Here is a 16,620-nt window from a genome sequence, read left to right as displayed (position 1 = left end):
GTTTTAGGGTATGTTTATACAACAACGATGTACTAAAAACAGAAAAGTTATTGGTTATTGTGTTAGATGACAATGTTGTCAAACATATCCCTGTTCATCACGCGGATCCGCGAAACGACTAAAAACGCTGTATTATTCATTCCAGGCCAGTAGATGGCGACGTCACTTTGTAAAGAAACTACTATATAGACTTAATATGTAATACACATGCGCATGACGTCATCATTTTCACAAATTCATGTTTTTGTAGTTTACATGCAATTTGAAACACATTTTCAAACGTTTGTATTTTCAGGCCCGCAAAATGTCATTGTGTAAATGAACAGCCAAAACGCAGAAAAAGTTCTACGTTTTTAGTTGAAAACTGTGTCGTGTAAAGTAGACATCCCATTGGTTAACAAAACAATGCTGGAATATAATTTCAATTTAGGTTCAGTTCGACAATGTCATGTGCAATCTCAAAAATCATTTTTACCAGTCCAGAACAAAAAAAAAAACATGGTAGTAATTTGTCAACAGGTGTGGGAATCATGCAAATTGATAGGACAAAACTCATGATAGTAGATTATACAAGGAACATTTAATATATTACACCATAAATCACTGTTTCCATAGTAGAGCCCTCATTCAGAGCCACTGAACTTGACAAACGAACCCTTTGAGGCTCATGAACGCAGGTGTGTGTCTGTTAACACGCTTCCACACACTGCTGAGTCCCGTAATGTCCCACCCGTGTGACATGATCAGTGTCCGGTTCAGGGATCGAGTTCAGTCTTTAATGCTCCCTGTATCCGTGCTCTCGCTCTGTGCCGTCAGCTCGAGCTGCTTCTGTTTCTGCATGTAGCGTTGAGCCCGCACGACACACAGGTATCCACCGTACACCGTCAACAGCATCATGGAGCCCGAGAACAGCTTATAGCCTGCGTCTGCGATGCGCTTCACACCGAACATGACGGATCTGGGGGAACATGACATGAACTCAGGTGAGGTGAACTGGCAGCATCCCAGCAAACACATAACGTTCCCATATGGTTATTTGGGGAACCAATTAAGAACGTTAGGAGAATGTTCTAAGTCTGTAAAGAAACTTTACTGGTTAACCCAAAAACAAACCTTAAAATGCATGTTTTGGGAACCAAAAATCGTTAGTTGGGATACTCAATGCTGTCAAAGATGATCAACATGAATAATATCAGGCCTTAAAAAAATCACCCTCAAGTTGTACTAAACTTGTATGAGTTTATTTCTTCTGTTGAACAGAAATGAGGATATTTTAAAGAATGTGTGTAACCAAACAGTTGCTGGTCCCCATTTACTTTTATAGTATAGAAAAAGAAATACTATGAAATTAAATGGGGACTGGAAACTAGTTACCAACATTCTTTAAAATATCTTTATTTGTGTTCAACAAAACAAATTAACAATAAAAACAACTTGAGGGTGAGAAAATGTTGATAGAACTTTCACTTTTTGGGAACTATCCCTTTAAATACACCAGCTTTACTATAGAGATTTAGCAGCCGGTATTGTGTAGAGTAACTTACATTCAAAATAGGCTTAATAGGGTCTAAATCATTTCAGTTTTTTAACTTATCCGTTCCACTGAGTTACATTCATCTAAATATAATAAAGAGGAGTAATTCATAGTTTCACCTTAGTTTAGGCTACATGTAACATACTACACAGTTACATTGACCCTGCAATAATAAATGATTAATATTTTCACATACCATTAAATTTACATGATCCTCTGAGACATGTCAAAGATATTACTATGTTGCATAGCCAAAAACATGGCAATACCATGTACAATGTTTAATACCGATGGTAATACTAAACCTCATGTTAGTGAATGCGAATTTTATTTCTCTTTAGTTTTAAAACACATCAGTGCGAGTTAGCATCTTAGACATCTAATCTACAACTAGATTTTCACTTTGTTTAACGTCGGTCCTACTTTAAAGTTACTGCGGTTACATAAAATACCCCAATGTGGAGTCTTACCTGTTTAATCAATTCTAAGTAAGAGGAAATGCAGCTCGTTCTCAATGTCAGAGGCAAATGTTAATGCGCATGCGCAGTTTCATTTCGTAACTCTACGGCAAAGCAGAAGGGTCAAATCTAGTAAATGCGTTTTTCTCTTGTAGTTTTCGTCTGGGTTTATAAACTATACATTTTAATATTTTACAACACAGAACAAAATATATGTATCTCATTGCTGAATTCTTTTTTCTAACATAATAAATGTGTACACCGAATTAATTCGATTCAATATGAGGAACTAGCTTCTATGGCAGCGCGAGCCGTCAGGAATTGTTTTGTTGTTGGACAGCGATGGAGACTCATGTGAGTTCAGAGGAAAATGAAGATCCAGGAGCCGCTCCTTATGGAAACTTCATCAACTATTACTCCTTCAACCCTCCAGAGAATCGCCTGGGTTTGATACCAGAAGCGCTGCTTGAAAACATCGGGTTCGGTTCTGACAGAAGTGAACGTGTTTTAATGCTGGATGTGGGATGTAACTCAGGGGTACGAAGCATTTACTTCATTTTGTGTTTCATATTATTATGCTCGATGTTATTAGATGTTAAACTTGTTAAAATAATTAAATTAAAAACCCTCTTATCCGTGTACCTTATTTTAATAAACTTGTTTCTGTAAAAAAATAAATAAATAATAATAATCCAGATCCGAAAGATAATAAATAGCCAATAATGGAAATTCTTTCATTGATTCATTCATTGATTGAAAAGATCTTCATCTGTGTTCCGAAGATGAAAGAAAGTACAGGTTTGGAATGACGTGAGTAATTAATGACAGAATTTCAATTTTTTTGTAATAATAATATACATCTTATTTGTAATGCGCCTTTCTCAAACTCAAAATTTTGTGAACTATCCCTTTTAAGTATGATATTTACCCTTCATATTCAGATTTTGAAGTTCTCTAACTAATTATTTATTTGACAGATATTACTGAATGCATGCATTTGTAATTATTAAATGAGACCACAATAAATATTTAGGAAATTAGGTAATTAATTAAGTAGTATCAGATTTCCAGACATGGAAAAGTCATGAAAATGAATAATATCTTGTCATGGTTGATCTAGTTTTGTTTTTGGTTATGCTGATAATATATTATTGTCTAAAAGTTGCTAAATTGCACTTTGAGACTTCTATTATAATTTTGTCATAGATATTAGTGTTACAGTACATTATCACCGGATTGATTTCTGTAAGGACAATCTGTCATAGTCAACTCATAGAAATGTGTAGTTTTAATCACCAGTATGTGTTTTATATGATTCCCTCTGTTTGTCAGGACTTGTCCGTTGCTCTGTACAAGCATTTAATGCACGAGGACGCCTCTCCTAAAAGAGAGCTGCATCTGCTTGGATTTGACCTGGACCAAGATCTAATCCTTCGGGCACAAAACTCCAACCCTTTCCCCCAGAATATCCAGTTCATCCCCCTGGATATCACGGATGCGCAAGAGAGCCGGGCAGCGCTAGAGTCGTATTTGGGCAGGTTCGTCTGCCCCCGCTTCCACCTGTGCACGTGTTTCGCGGTGACGATGTGGGTGCACCTGAATCACGGAGACGCTGCGTTTCTGTCTCTCCTCTCCAGACTGGCGTCTCTCAGTGAGTTTCTGCTGCTGGAGGCTCAGCCGTGGAAGTGTTACCGCTCTGCTGCGCGTCGCTTACGCAAACTGGGCCGCAGTGACTTCGAACACTTCAAGGCCCTTGAGATTCGAGGGGACATGGCTGCGCATGCGAGAGAGCACTTGGAAAAGCAGTGCAGCATGGAGCTGGTGCAGAGTTTCGGTAATACAACCTGGGACAGAAGTCTTCTGCTCTTCAGAAGACGAGAATAAAGAGAAACACAGTCAGATATTTTAATCAATCAATACACAGTCATCTGTGTGTATGCTGACTATGGACTGACTCAGTTAACCCTACTCTGGTACTCGGAGCCACTACAATTCTTTGTAATTCTGGTTACCAAACACAAGGGGGCGCTAGAGGTGTTTGCTTTTGCCATGAGTTTGAGGATTTTACATCTGTATTTTTTGTATATCTGATGTACACTTGCAATTAAGACTTTTTTATATTATTATTATTATTATAATGGATATGGATGTTTGTCCTCAGTAATGTCTTTGTAATTGTAAATCATTGCATATATAAATGATTATTTTTGACAACTTTATTATTATTATTATTATTATCAGGTATTATTATTATAAGTTAGCTTAAAAATAGTTATTTTAGCATAAAAAATAATTTTAATAAACGCTATACTACACAATTCTTTTGTCTAGTGTATACGGTTTTCTCTGCATAAATTGTATTTCAGCTTTTCTACACAATATTTTAACTGCTCATACACGGGTTTCTTGTATACAAACAATACCGGATGCGCGCGCATCCAGGAGGCAAAAAACCCGCTATCTGTTATGCCGAATTCTGTAAAGATATTGTAATTAACGTAGATTTCCCATTGTTTGTAATTTCTTGTTGACTTAATAATAAACTGCAATTTCAGAGTTGGATCTGTTTGTTTGTGTTTCATATTATTATAACATATGTAAAACGTCCAACTGTTTACGAATCCGGACATACTGTGATGCATGTATGAATTATCATGTTAGACTAAGTTAGTAATGTAATGTTAGCAGTGCAGCATTTGCTTTTATATAAGTTAACCTTGTTTACGTTACGTTACTTTACGACCTGCAGCATTTCATGACTGCACATATAACGTTACATTAGTGTAAATCAAAGATTTGACGATGGATTATGTAGCCTTAGTACCTCCGACCGTGGCGATTATATTAAAAAACTTACTCTCAGCAATGGTGAGATCTTGCCGGATCCCTACGCAATACATGACGATCTTTGGATTGCGGATGACAAATAGTGGCCAGCAATTGTATGGCCTGATATAGGCTATATAATTATCTTATTCAGACACCAAGTGTGTATACAAAATAAATGATTAGAGCGTACAAATCCATTGATGCATACAACTACGTGCTATGTGGTCATGTGCAGCTCGTCAAATTATGAATAGAAAGAATAGCCTATAACATACTTCCTTCTTCTGTCCCACTCTTCCATTTGCCTAAATTTGGAATTACTTGCAACATGTATAATTTAAATGAGCAGATAAAACACAACAGATAGGCCTGCATATAAATAAATTACGCAACAACTTCTTTGCATTTTGACTTAGAGACAACACCACCACTATGCTACTAGCCACCCTTTACTCCGATACGAAGACCGCGGGTCTATTGCCTCCTGGTTGCGTGCGCAAGCAGTGATGACGTCGCCGAGAAACCCATGTATTTTACAGGATAAAATTAAAGTGGTCTAAGCACTTTAACTTTATTCTGTAAAATGAGCAGTTAAAATGTTGTGTAGAAAAGCATCACATTAAGTCGCCAAATGACGTGAGCTATAAGTATAACCCTAAAATGCATTATACTTTCTTACAATTAATCCAATGATCATTAATTATATTAATCCAATAAGAAATCGTCGCGCGCTTCCCGCCTCCCAAGTCACAGAAATCTTCCCGCGCTCTCAGAATTCAAAAACAAACAGACGAAATGTTCTGGTGGCTGTTCGTATTCTTCTTCTTATGTAATTATGTTATAATATATTGCTTTATTAATCGGGACACTTACATTTTAACAAACCAAGTGAAAGCAACAGAAGTACGTGAAACTGAGAAGTTCTGGACGACTAACGGAGAGGAGCAGATTACCTATGTAAAATTGTGAATCTTCGCGGTAAGAAATTATACAGCTGATTTAATTTAGTGAAGTTGGCCTCTATAGTCAGTCAGTGTGTGTGTGTGTGTGTGTGTGGTGGTGTGGTGGGTACAGCCGACTGACGTCATTCTCCATTTAATATACGCTTACATACACATGAAAACCACTCATCTATATGCGAAATTCCCTGAAAATTAGTGCAGATTCTCTCTTGTTAAGAATGAACAAAACGATAAATCGCCTCATTAAACCTCTCCCCGTGTCGGTATGAAACTCCTGCCACGGCGTGTGATTGTAGGCCTAATATTTTTAAGTTAAGCAGCAGCGATGGTCGTGGCCGCTGAGGGGAAGGGAGAGCTCCGGTTAAACAATAATAGCGATCTTGCTACTCAATGTTTTTCAAAGATTGGCTATGTTACAAAGGCAGTGAAATATTAGACAAATGTATGGCCACGGCTCAGCTCTTACTTTTTCGCTGACACACCAGCACCCGTACCCGGCGGTACCTGGTACACTGTACGTCTTGACAGCTAGTGAAGTGATATCAAAGTCAAAGAACCGTAGCAAAGAGCACAGTACCAGAGAAATGGTACAGCCAAATGGGAAGTGAGGGTTTGAAAATCGTATTTCATTAGATTATTTCGTGAATTGTTGGAATGTGTTGGTAATATTGCATTTAAATACATACAATTTTGGATAGGCTAACATTATATTTTATTAAACATTTTTTTCAATACCCCCCAAACTATTATTTCCAACCCTTGTTGGGAGAGTCCAAGTCTCATCAAGGGGGTCCCCCCCGTAATCCGAACTATGCCTATAGTGTAATGGAGGTCAGCTACTAAGAGCTGTGGTGGTAATCTAATGTTTAAATGTCAACTATGTGGAGCAATTTAGGGAAGAAACAGCAGGTGTATCGTGGCCTTCACACAGTGACATTCCTCTTTGATGCTTTTCATCAACAGGATGTAATTTTGAGGAAATTTGGATTTTGTCTGATCAGAGATTATGTTAAACCCTCATTGACCATAATGTGCTGAAGACAGCTCCTCTAAAATAACTTTCATTGTTTGGACTACATGAGATATAGCCTAACTTACAGTGTCTGAGCTGGGGGTTTTCTGCTATATTGCTCCAACACAATTTATTCCCACAGCTGTTGTTAGTGTATAGGCCTATCATGTCAGTTTCTGAAGCCTCGAGTTATTGGGATTTAGGGAACATGAAAGACAAATGATCATGTTTTACTGTCACAGAGTGCACATTGCCTGTAACCAAATTAAGCAAATTAGGCTATATTTGTTACATATGAGCAGGTTTTACAGGAAGAAATTACTCAAAATGCTCTGTGGAGAATATCTTTTTTTTTTTCTGTATGGTTTGTTGATTGATTTTTATTTGAGGTCTTTTAGGCTTTGTTCACACTGCACACACTGTTTTTTATATAACATTTTTTAGGACTGTCTGCTCTGATTTCACCATTTGTTGAAATTCGATCTGGTTATCTTTATGATATTACTATAATCATATATCACTAAGCATGTATATCTAATAGAAATACTGATTTTGCATACAAAAAAAGAAGTAAACAATCAGATCTAACAGTTCAAACACATTTTTTTAAATCAGATTTCCAATGTTTGTACCAGCTTGATTCTTGTTTTTTGCTGTTTAACCAATAAAATAACAATAAAATATAACTTCTATTGTTTATCTGAACAAAGCCTTAAAGTTGATCAGATTGTATTGCAAGAGAAATTGACCACATTTACAGGCTTTATCTCATTGAATAATACAAGCATTTAATTCTATAGAGTAAATCATTCCACAATTTCACATTATATAGTCATTTAATATTTTTTGTATATTGAATATATATGTTTATAATATATTTGAATCACACACAAGGTCTTTGTTATTTCAGAAAAATTCATTGCCGATTACTCTCATTGATTCACAGAAAGTCAAAAGAAAACTACTTCTATATTTAAGGTTAACTGTCTTCGGTATAGTATAGCGTATTTGATCATGGTGAACACTTCAGTGAGTGCTGAATCTGGTGCTGTTTCTGGTCTCAGTGGTCTTGATCAGGATTTTAGGTGATGGAGAGCTGTTCTGCTGGAAACCATTCGCCCCTTTGGAACCTGTGAATCAAAAATAATAATAATATTCATCTTTCAGATTGGGTACACGAAGGATGAAGGTTTAAAGTCAACATGAAATGGCATTCGCGACCCATATTTCTTTCATTTGAATATTTTACTGTAATACGGTGTTGAAAAATCTTAGACAGGCTTGATTTTCTTCCTGGACAATTGATCGTATAGTGTAAAGTGGGTGTTTCATACAGGATTGTGTCGGCAGCACTATTGAGGAGCCTTTTGTAGAAGTCAAATGATTTATGTGTGTACTGTCGTCATTGTTGTAATGAGTAATGTCACACTTGTCCACTCAGACTTACTGTAGTTGGGAACAGCCTGGATGTTCACAATGGACTGCTGCCCAATTCTGTGAATGGTCAAAACAATGAGACGGTCAATATTTATTAATGTAAACACTCCAGTTTCACTTCTCTTAGGTAGAGAATGACGCACTAAAATAGGACTTGACATTTTACCTGTCCTCCTCTCCTTCCAGAAGCTTCCTATAGGTGGCGATCTCGATGTCCAGCGCCAACTTGACATTCATGAGCTCCTGGTACTCGCGGAGCTGGCGGGCCATGTCCTGCTTGGCTCTCTGTAGCGCCTCCTCCAAATCCTTGAGACGACCTTTGGCCTCCTTCACACTCATCTCGCCGCGATCCTCGGCCTCCGCGATCTGGTTCTCCAGGTTCGCACGCTAAAATGATAGTAGCCTCGTGAGTAAAGGTCCTTGCACTCTGAGTCCGAAATTCTCGTTCTGAAATTTTCGCACGTCAAAAAATAATTACAACCTCATGTTGTGTAAGACACGTTTACACACTCCCTCCGAAATTTTCGTACATCATAAAAAAATTTGGGTCGGGTTCACTTTTCATTTTGAGAGGTGTTTTGACAATTAACAGCCACCGAATGACGCATACGACAATTTCTGACTCAGTGTGCAATAGGGCTTTGACTTTTGCCCAAAAATCATATTCGAAGATTGTTTGTTTATTAGTATTAATATTCAAATATTTATTAATAATATTTTGACGGAGATAGCATGGAGTCGATTCTGGCCTGCCTCGCCCCCAATTCCTCCTCCTCCTCCTCCTCCTCCTCCTCCTCCTCCTCCTCCTCCTCCTCTTCTTCCGTCTTGCCGGGATTTAGTGTTGACAGGTGGGGAGTTTAGTCCTACATATTTTACACATCACTTTGTCCTTACTCGTGATTTTTCCCTGTTTCTTTGGGAACCCAAAGTAGCGCCACACTTTGCTTTTCAAATTGTCAGGAGTGTAGATTTCGAACTCCTCGTCAGGCGTGGTTGTTGGCGCGGCCATTGTTTTGGTATACAAAATTAGCTCTAACCAGGACGCTAACGTCACCTACAAGAGCCCAGATGACCAATAATAGCCTTGCTAATGAGCTCACGATTCACAACTTCACCAGGCGTGAAAAAGCCTCAGAAACTGAATTGAAAACAACGTTTACAAGCAAACACATTTACAGAAAATAATGCCCATAACAGGTTCGAATATAAAAGTCTGCCTAATATTCATTCGACTATCATTATTTTTTTAAATATTCAAACGTAACGGTGGTGGACCTAACATAAATACATTATTTTAAGGAACTCTTCGGGCGCCAGACAGGATTAAACCTGTCAAAATGTAAATTAACCCAGGATGGCAAGGAAAAGTAACCACCTGTTACACAATAAATCACGTAATAGTCCCAGAAAAATAGGTATATATCCTCACCTGTGATTTAATAACCTCGATCTCGCTCTGCAGACGGCTGATCATGCGGTTGATATCTGCGATCTCTCCTTTAGTGTTTCGCAGTTCATCGTTGTACTGACTGGCCTGAGAGGACATCTGATCAAACTGACCAGAACGAGATGGAAAATCTGATCAGTACACACATTACTGTAATGAAAGATGTTTTAACTAGACAAATTTCATTCCTACTAGGCATTTATGGAGAAAAACACCTAGGGTCAACATGTAAAGTTTACTTTCTTAATCCATCTTCCTGGTCACATTGTGAAGGATTACTCATTCCAGTGGAAAATGGTTCATCAAAATGTATTGAATTGCCTCTAAAACGACTTTCCCTAGCCAATCGATTCCCAATGTATAAAATCAGTTGTAGGACATTGAGTTTGCTTTTTCAAGTTCAAGTTTCAAGATGTTAAGAGACAAATGTCTTTGAAGAAGTTTGTATTTCGTGTCTACCTTGGACTTGTACCAGGATTCGGCCTCTTCACGGCTCCTGGCTGCGATATCCTCGTATTGAGCCTTGACTTCGGCCACGATATGATCCATGTTGAGGTTTCGCGAGTTGTCCATCTGCACGACGACGGACGTGTCTTTAATGCTGGCCTGCAGCTCACGCAGTTCCTGATCCGGAGAGACAAGGCAACTTTATGTGTGTTTGAGGGAGCTTTAGCTCTGTGGAAACTACATTGTTAGATGTGTATTTAAGCACTGTATAGACAAATTGGTCTTGGTATTTGATTATCCTTATGTGTAGTTCAAGATTTAAAGACAAAACATTAAAATAATTGCAAAGCATTGCAAACATGCACACTTTTGGATCAGTGCTGGATGAAAAAGGTTTGTGAGCTCAAGTTTATTTGTATAACGCATTTCCAACACTGGTTTTACAAATTTATTTAGGGGTTGGCTTTTATAATAAATGTTTACAATGAATGCCACTATTAATTATTTTTTTCTGTTTTATACATGCAATAATAAAGTGTGACTAATATACTAATGTGATTTGTATGGTTTTTTTTTTTTCTCTCAAAGCAATTTTGACCTGGTGCGACTTGGAGTCACGTGTGAGTAGTTTGTGTGTGTGTGTGTGTGTGTGTGTGTGTGTGTGTGCGTGCGTGTGTGTGTGTGTGTGTGTGTGTGTGTGTGTGTGTGTGTGTGTGTGTGTGTGTGTGTGTGAGTGAATCACCTCATCGTAGAGGGTCCTCAGGAAGTTGATCTCATCAGTCAGGGCACCAACTTTATCCTCCAAATCAGCTTTCACCAGATACGCAGAGTCTACATCCTAAGGGACACAGTACAGTTTTTCCTCTTCTCGATTGCAACCTTGAATAACTTGTATGTCTTCCTTGGGCATTGAATTAGAATTCAATAGAGCTACATCTTGTAGATATTTAGTATGCAACTTTGACTTCTTGCTACTCTCTGTAGGCCATTGAAAACAGATCTCCTCTAGTGTATAAATAATGCCGCATCCCCACCCAGGCTTTTGTCAGTGGTGATTTGATCCCTCCAGTCTTAACTTTAGCTCTTTACCCCTCCCAAACATCTCATTGTTCCCTCGCCTGGGCTGCTTTTATTGAACGTGTTGTGAAAGTTTAACTTTCCCTGGTCCTAAAAGTTCATTTTTTTTTACCTGGTAACCTGCCCTAACCCCACATCACAATGAGGTCATACTTCTTGTATTGTGTTTCATAAAGTAAAAAAAAGGGAAAAAAAAACTCCTGACTCCTGACCTCAAAAGTCATATGGGTAACTAGGGTGGACGATATATCAGCCACCATATCGGTATCGGCCGATATATATTAATTTATAATGTTGGCCGATATATTAAAGGCGATAAATAATGGATTATTTCCTTCATCTGAGACACTTAAGATGCACACTGTCTACCATGATGGTTTTGAATTGCTTGAAATATGATTGAAATCACTTCAAAGGAGGAAAATACAGTTCAGTGCAACAGTGTGCGGAACAAGTCTGTCATATAGGCTACATAAAATTATAATGAGAACGTTATAATTGTGTGCTTGGGACATGCTTTAAAGGTGAGATTTTTGTTTTTGTAATCATGTCCTGAAAAATTATCTAAAAATTTGGATTTAGATTTATCGGCAAATATATCGGTTATCGGCTTTCAAATATGAAGAATTATCGGTTATCGGTATCGGCCAAAATGTTCATATCGGTGCATCCCTATGGGTAACCAACCTTTTTCAGAATCACAAAGTCGTTCTCCAGGTTGTTCCTCTTGTTGATCTCATCTTCATATCTGAATAAAATACAAAGTGGAAGTGAAAGTTTCTGATGTCTGAGAATGAAGACATAGATTAAGTTTAGAAAAGTGTTGAAGAGATTTTGGAAAGATTAATTGTAAATATAGTGATATGTTGTTTTTGATGATAAATAATGAGCTGTGTTGAATCAGGTTAAGCTCCATATTCGGTTTCTCAAAGAAATACAAGAGAGGCTCTTGTCAGCTAACATTGGCGCTAGCGTAGATCTAAAGACTTTACTTGTGTTTGAAGTCCTCCACCAGACCCTGCATGTTCCTCAGCTCTCCGTCCAGCTTGGTCCTGTCGTTGTTGACCACGTCCATCTGTCTGCGCAGGTTGGCCATGTACGCCTCAAACATGGGCTCGACGTTGGACCGACCCGGGCTCTGGTTGTGCAGCAGCTCCCACTTGGTCTCCAGCATCTTGTTCTGCTGCTCCAGGAAGCGCACCTGTAGAGGTACAACAAAAATATATATTTTTTAATTGCATTTAATATTGAATTAATGGCTCCAGTATGGATGCTGAATCTCAATATTCAGTGTTAGAAGAAACCTTCTGGAATTTTATGCAGCAGAAACCAGCACTTATAATATCATCGTGATCAAAGTAAATGTGATCTTTGTAGACATTGTTCACTCTAAATGTAAATCTTCCTTGAGGAACATGATGAGGTAGGTCAAATAAAAATGCTGTCATGCTTCTGCGAGAACAGAGAGGGAAAAAGTCCACTTCACTGCAAAAAAAAAATGCTTTTCTTACTTGGTATTTTTGTCTTATTTCCAGTCAATCTAAAAATTCTTAAATCAAAATGCATTTACTAGACGAGTAAAATTGTATAAGATATTATGTCTTGTTTTCTGGGTTAATAAATAAAAATAAAGCAAGTTGTTGCTTAAAAAAAAGCTAAATTATCTGCCAATGGGGTATGAAAAATAATCTTAATTCATACAGAAACAAGATTATTTTTCTTACCCCTTTGGCAGATAATTTTACTTTTTATAAGCAAAAACTCACTTAATCAATTTCCCCTCCCCAGAAAACAAGACATAATATTTTATGGCATTTTACTTCTTTAGTAAATGCATCTTGATTTTATTTTTTTTAGATATTTTGGACTGGAAACGAGACAAAAGTAAGAGAAGCATTTTTTGCAGTGTTCTGTGGAATTCCAGTATTTTACCAAAGTAATTTTCCAAGGTGTTTTTCATACTGGTATGCAAGCATAATCGTTTATACAAATACAAACATTAATTTAGTTGATTAATTTGAATGATTAATGAGCAACTCCAGTAAGGTGGTGATACAATTGCACATATTGTTGGCAGATTAGAGGTATAATATAAATATAGGAGTTGCATGCTTTTTAGGTAATTTGTGAAGTAAAATAGTTTTTCTTTTTTATTTAAGTATTTGGGTTTTTTCCCCGCATTTTTTAGGGAAGAGTGTTTTACGTGGAATGGATATTAATGTTGAATGATGGATGTATTTGGGTGGGTTGATGTTGCAGCAGTTCTCTCATCCAAGACAAATTCCTCCTACGGGAGACAATAACCTTGATTTTAAGAGTTCTTCCTTGAAAGTTCTTCACTTCACTGCACATCCTGAAAGCTTGTCCGCTTTAATAGATGCCCACCTTGCCAGGATAGACTCATTAACAGAGTAACATGACTCCACATTAGCCGAACTGTAACACTCCGGAGAGTAGTGGCTGACCTAGATGGGTTTCTGCGTAAATCCTTAAATTCAAGCACTTTAAAAGCCGACCTGAGACCCGTGTTGGAAGACCCAGCCCTGCCCCGACCCACAACAGTGACTTGGTTGTACTTCAGTGCGATTGAAGTGTCGATTTCAGTCCGGCAGGCCCCTGGGATTCGGTTGCATTGTCCTCCGGCACACAAAAGCTTCCTTCATACTCACTGGGATAGTGCTGTCTTCAGTGGCTTGGTCAAATATGACCTGCTTTTTATCAGGTTTCAGGCTTCAGAGAAATGGGTCACGCTATAAACTATCGTTTATCGTACCAAATCACTTTTCATATGGAGGTTTCTGCTGAAAGAGATGTTGATCATATAAAAACTATATCATCAACACTCATTTTAACCCCTACTTTTTAACTGAAACTTTACCAGTCTCAGGGAACAAGAAACCCAACTGTACCTTATCAATGAAGGTGGCGAAGCGGTTGTTCAGGGACTTGATCTGGTCCTTCTCTTTAGTGCGCACCATCTGGATGTTGGGGTCGATCTCCAGGTTGAGAGGCGCTAACAGGCTCTTGTTGACGGAGACACTGGCCATTGGAGGCCCCAAGTATGCCGAGCTGGTGCTGAAACTTGGAGCGGATGCTCCCAATGAGATCCCACTTAAACTGCTGTAGCCGAAACCTCCCATTCTCACGGAGCTGCTGGAACTGATGCGTTTGTTTCTCAGACTCATCGTTGGGTAGTGGCGAGAGAAACTGAACTGATGTTTCAGATGAGAACAGGTGGGTAGACCTGAGCACGACGGGTGTCTCTCTCTGTGTGGAGAGGCTGGGCTTTTAAACTCCAACCAGGATGGGGTGGAGAGTTCCTATTGTGGGAAAACCTGTTTCAGATTGGACACACTGTCGGCTTTATCTGAGCTCCCGGATCGGCAGTGAACACACACTCTCTCAGTTTCTCTTTCTTACTGTTTCACTGTTCTCATATAGCATCTAAATGTTTAATGTGGCCTATGTCAACAACATTCCCAAACTAACTGCATACCCTAATAAACATATTTTTTTTAAAAAGCAGTCATAATATCACATATTTCGTGTATGCATTTTATTAAAACTGTTTTATATTTTAGGGCCACATTAACCAGAAATCTTGAACTTGTGTGCATAAGTTTCAGAAAGATGACAACTATTAAGAACACAGTATGATTTTATGATTTGCTTAAACAAAATATGTTAATATAAAGCTAAAATCAAGCTTGTTGGTGCGTTTTAAATAGCAAAAGCAATGTATTTCTATGCGAGCAAAACCATGCTATCCTTCCCTCCAGCAGTCGTCTAGATAAACTAAGAGGTTGAGCACTCCACCTACTGGAAAGACATTTTACCAGCTTTGTTGTCCATAATCTTATCTTCATCTACACTCTCACCCTCTTCAACTGGCAGTTGTTTTATTCCTTTTTTACCTTTTAAGAAAATGTGCCAATCATAATATGTGCAAATATAATATGTGAATTACTATTCTTATACGTGCATTACAAAATCATTCAAAAATACAAATATATTTAGATAATTGTAACTCTTATAAGGCTGGAAGCTTACGGTGCTATTTTGAACCAATAATCGGAACAAAAGAGTTTGTGAACGAATCTGCGGTTTTGAATGAATCATGAGTCAATGATTCAATGATTAATTCATAAATACAGCCACTTGCTTCATTTCTGAATGAATGACTCGATGACTCCACCTACTGGCGGTTTTAATTTAATATTCAAAAGCATCACTTTGTTTTTACCATCATTGCATATTTCTCTATTTAACATTATGAACATGTATTATTTAAAGCATTATTTATTTTATAAAGGTATTTGTAAAGGTAAAAATGCACTGGAAAAATCGATTTAAGGGGGCAAATATTGTCCCTTACTTATAAAGGTGTGACTGAAGAGTGGGGTTACGCAGAAGAATCATGAGAAGAATGTTAAAAGCCTCATGGGTCAAGGAATAGAACAAAATAAACATCAACATCAAAGCACAATACACATACAAAGGGCAGAAAGTAGGCCTAATATACAGACGCAAACAAAGAGGGATTCAAACAAATAGCATATCAATAACAATGTAGAATTTACAGACTGTGAGCTGAAGAGTAATATTCAGATAAAAAATGTGTTTTTGAAGGAGAGAAGGGTGGATGTTTGACGGATGTCTTGAGGAAGAGCATTCCACAACTTCGGAGCCACTACTACGCTAAAAGACTCCCATGGTTACCAGACTATTGAAACCGACTGAATAAGACACAGCCCCACCTAAGATATTTTTCACCAGCCGCCAGTCCCAACAGTCCACAATCAGTATTGATGAAATCCCTGCACTAGATCGGCATTAGCTTGCTGGGTTGATGAAGGCCATTGTGCCACGTTTAATTCCAGTGGTGGTAAGTAATGAAGTAAAAATACTTTGTTACTTTACTTAAGTAGTTATTTCGGGGATCTGTACTTTACTTGAGTATGATTTATTTGCATCTACTTTCACTCTTACTCCACTACAATATTAAAGACAAAGTTTACTTTTTACTCCGATACATTTCCCCATGCCCACTCCCAAGTATTTATTACACTGGCTTTCCAAACCAATGAAAAACTTGTTTTTCTTTTGAAAAAAAAAAAAAGAACGCGCGAGGCCGCGATCAAGCTCTTTGTCAGCTCACGCAGCAGTCAGTTAGTTCGCCAAAATAAATAAAACTATCGTGCAAATTAATGTAACAGTTAATGCGGAACTAATTTATACGCGGGTTCTTTAGGGACATAATCTGAGATTGCAAGGCTGGAATGTGTGTGTGTGCGTCAGTCTGTGTCTGTGAGTGAGAGAGAGAGTCGCGGGCGCGATCGAACAGTGGAAACAATGTTGTTTTTGTATGTTTTTAATACCTCGTCATTTTGTACATACAGGACATCATTCAAACTGCA

At 38.0% G+C, this 16,620-nt stretch overlaps 3 protein-coding genes across 4 annotated transcripts; 1 reads left to right on the top strand and 2 right to left on the bottom strand.

Annotated features, from left to right (window-relative positions):
• Positions 1 to 560: 560 nt before the first annotated feature.
• cox14 (cytochrome c oxidase assembly factor COX14) lies at positions 561 to 2,068 on the bottom strand. Its single transcript, XM_081384949.1, has 2 exons — positions 2,005 to 2,068; positions 561 to 958 (listed from the first exon to the last, which is right to left on the bottom strand). Exon 2 carries the CDS (start codon positions 949 to 951, stop codon positions 769 to 771), a length of 183 nt encoding a protein of 60 aa, XP_081241075.1. The 5' UTR covers positions 952 to 958; positions 2,005 to 2,068; the 3' UTR covers positions 561 to 768.
• Positions 2,069 to 2,306: 238 nt separating this feature from the next.
• Positions 2,307 to 4,308, top strand: bcdin3d (BCDIN3 domain containing). 2 transcript variants are annotated; one of them, XM_081384380.1, is made up of 3 exons: positions 2,307 to 2,529; positions 3,325 to 3,530; positions 3,630 to 4,308. In XM_081384380.1, exons 1-3 carry the CDS (start codon positions 2,335 to 2,337, stop codon positions 3,874 to 3,876), a joined length of 648 nt encoding a protein of 215 aa, XP_081240506.1. In that variant the 5' UTR covers positions 2,307 to 2,334; the 3' UTR covers positions 3,877 to 4,308. The 2 variants fall into 2 exon arrangements, with proteins under 2 accessions (XP_081240506.1, XP_081240505.1); XM_081384379.1 differs by having other exon boundaries at positions 3,325 to 4,308.
• Positions 4,309 to 7,661: 3,353 nt separating this feature from the next.
• LOC308701727 (keratin, type II cytoskeletal 8) lies at positions 7,662 to 14,442 on the bottom strand. The gene is made up of 9 exons (XM_081384148.1): positions 14,113 to 14,442; positions 12,196 to 12,404; positions 11,891 to 11,951; positions 10,869 to 10,964; positions 10,139 to 10,303; positions 9,662 to 9,787; positions 8,399 to 8,619; positions 8,243 to 8,289; positions 7,662 to 7,925 (listed from the first exon to the last, which is right to left on the bottom strand). The coding sequence occupies exons 1-9, from the start codon at positions 14,386 to 14,388 to the stop codon at positions 7,822 to 7,824; spliced, it is 1,305 nt and encodes a 434-aa protein (XP_081240274.1). The 5' UTR covers positions 14,389 to 14,442; the 3' UTR covers positions 7,662 to 7,821.
• Positions 14,443 to 16,620: the final 2,178 nt, after the last annotated feature.

Source organism: Scardinius erythrophthalmus (assembly GCF_964197995.2).
Source record: "Scardinius erythrophthalmus genome assembly, chromosome: 14".
Classification (NCBI taxonomy): domain Eukaryota; kingdom Metazoa; phylum Chordata; class Actinopteri; order Cypriniformes; family Leuciscidae; genus Scardinius; species Scardinius erythrophthalmus.
Note: the sequence above shows the minus strand (reverse complement) of the source record. Positions and strands in the feature narration are given on the sequence as shown.

What these genes read in the sequence shown, in the direction of transcription:
- cox14 (XM_081384949.1), bottom strand. Translation starts at nt 951, where the DNA reads ATGTTCGGTGTGAAGCGCATCGCAGACGCAGGCTATAAGCTGTTCTCG.
- bcdin3d (XM_081384379.1), top strand. Translation starts at nt 2,335, where the DNA reads ATGGAGACTCATGTGAGTTCAGAGGAAAATGAAGATCCAGGAGCCGCT. An exon ending in ATGTGGGATGTAACTCAGGG is followed by an intron (nt 2,530 to 3,324) that starts GTACGAAGCATT and finishes TCTGTTTGTCAG; the next exon opens with GACTTGTCCGTTGCTCTGTA.
- LOC308701727 (XM_081384148.1), bottom strand. Translation starts at nt 14,388, where the DNA reads ATGAGTCTGAGAAACAAACGCATCAGTTCCAGCAGCTCCGTGAGAATG. An exon ending in TCGAGGTTATTAAATCACAG is followed by an intron (nt 8,620 to 9,661) that starts GTGAGGATATAT and finishes CTATCATTTTAG; the next exon opens with CGTGCGAACCTGGAGAACCA. An exon ending in CCAGGCTGTTCCCAACTACA is followed by an intron (nt 7,926 to 8,242) that starts GTAAGTCTGAGT and finishes TTTGATTCACAG; the next exon opens with GTTCCAAAGGGGCGAATGGT.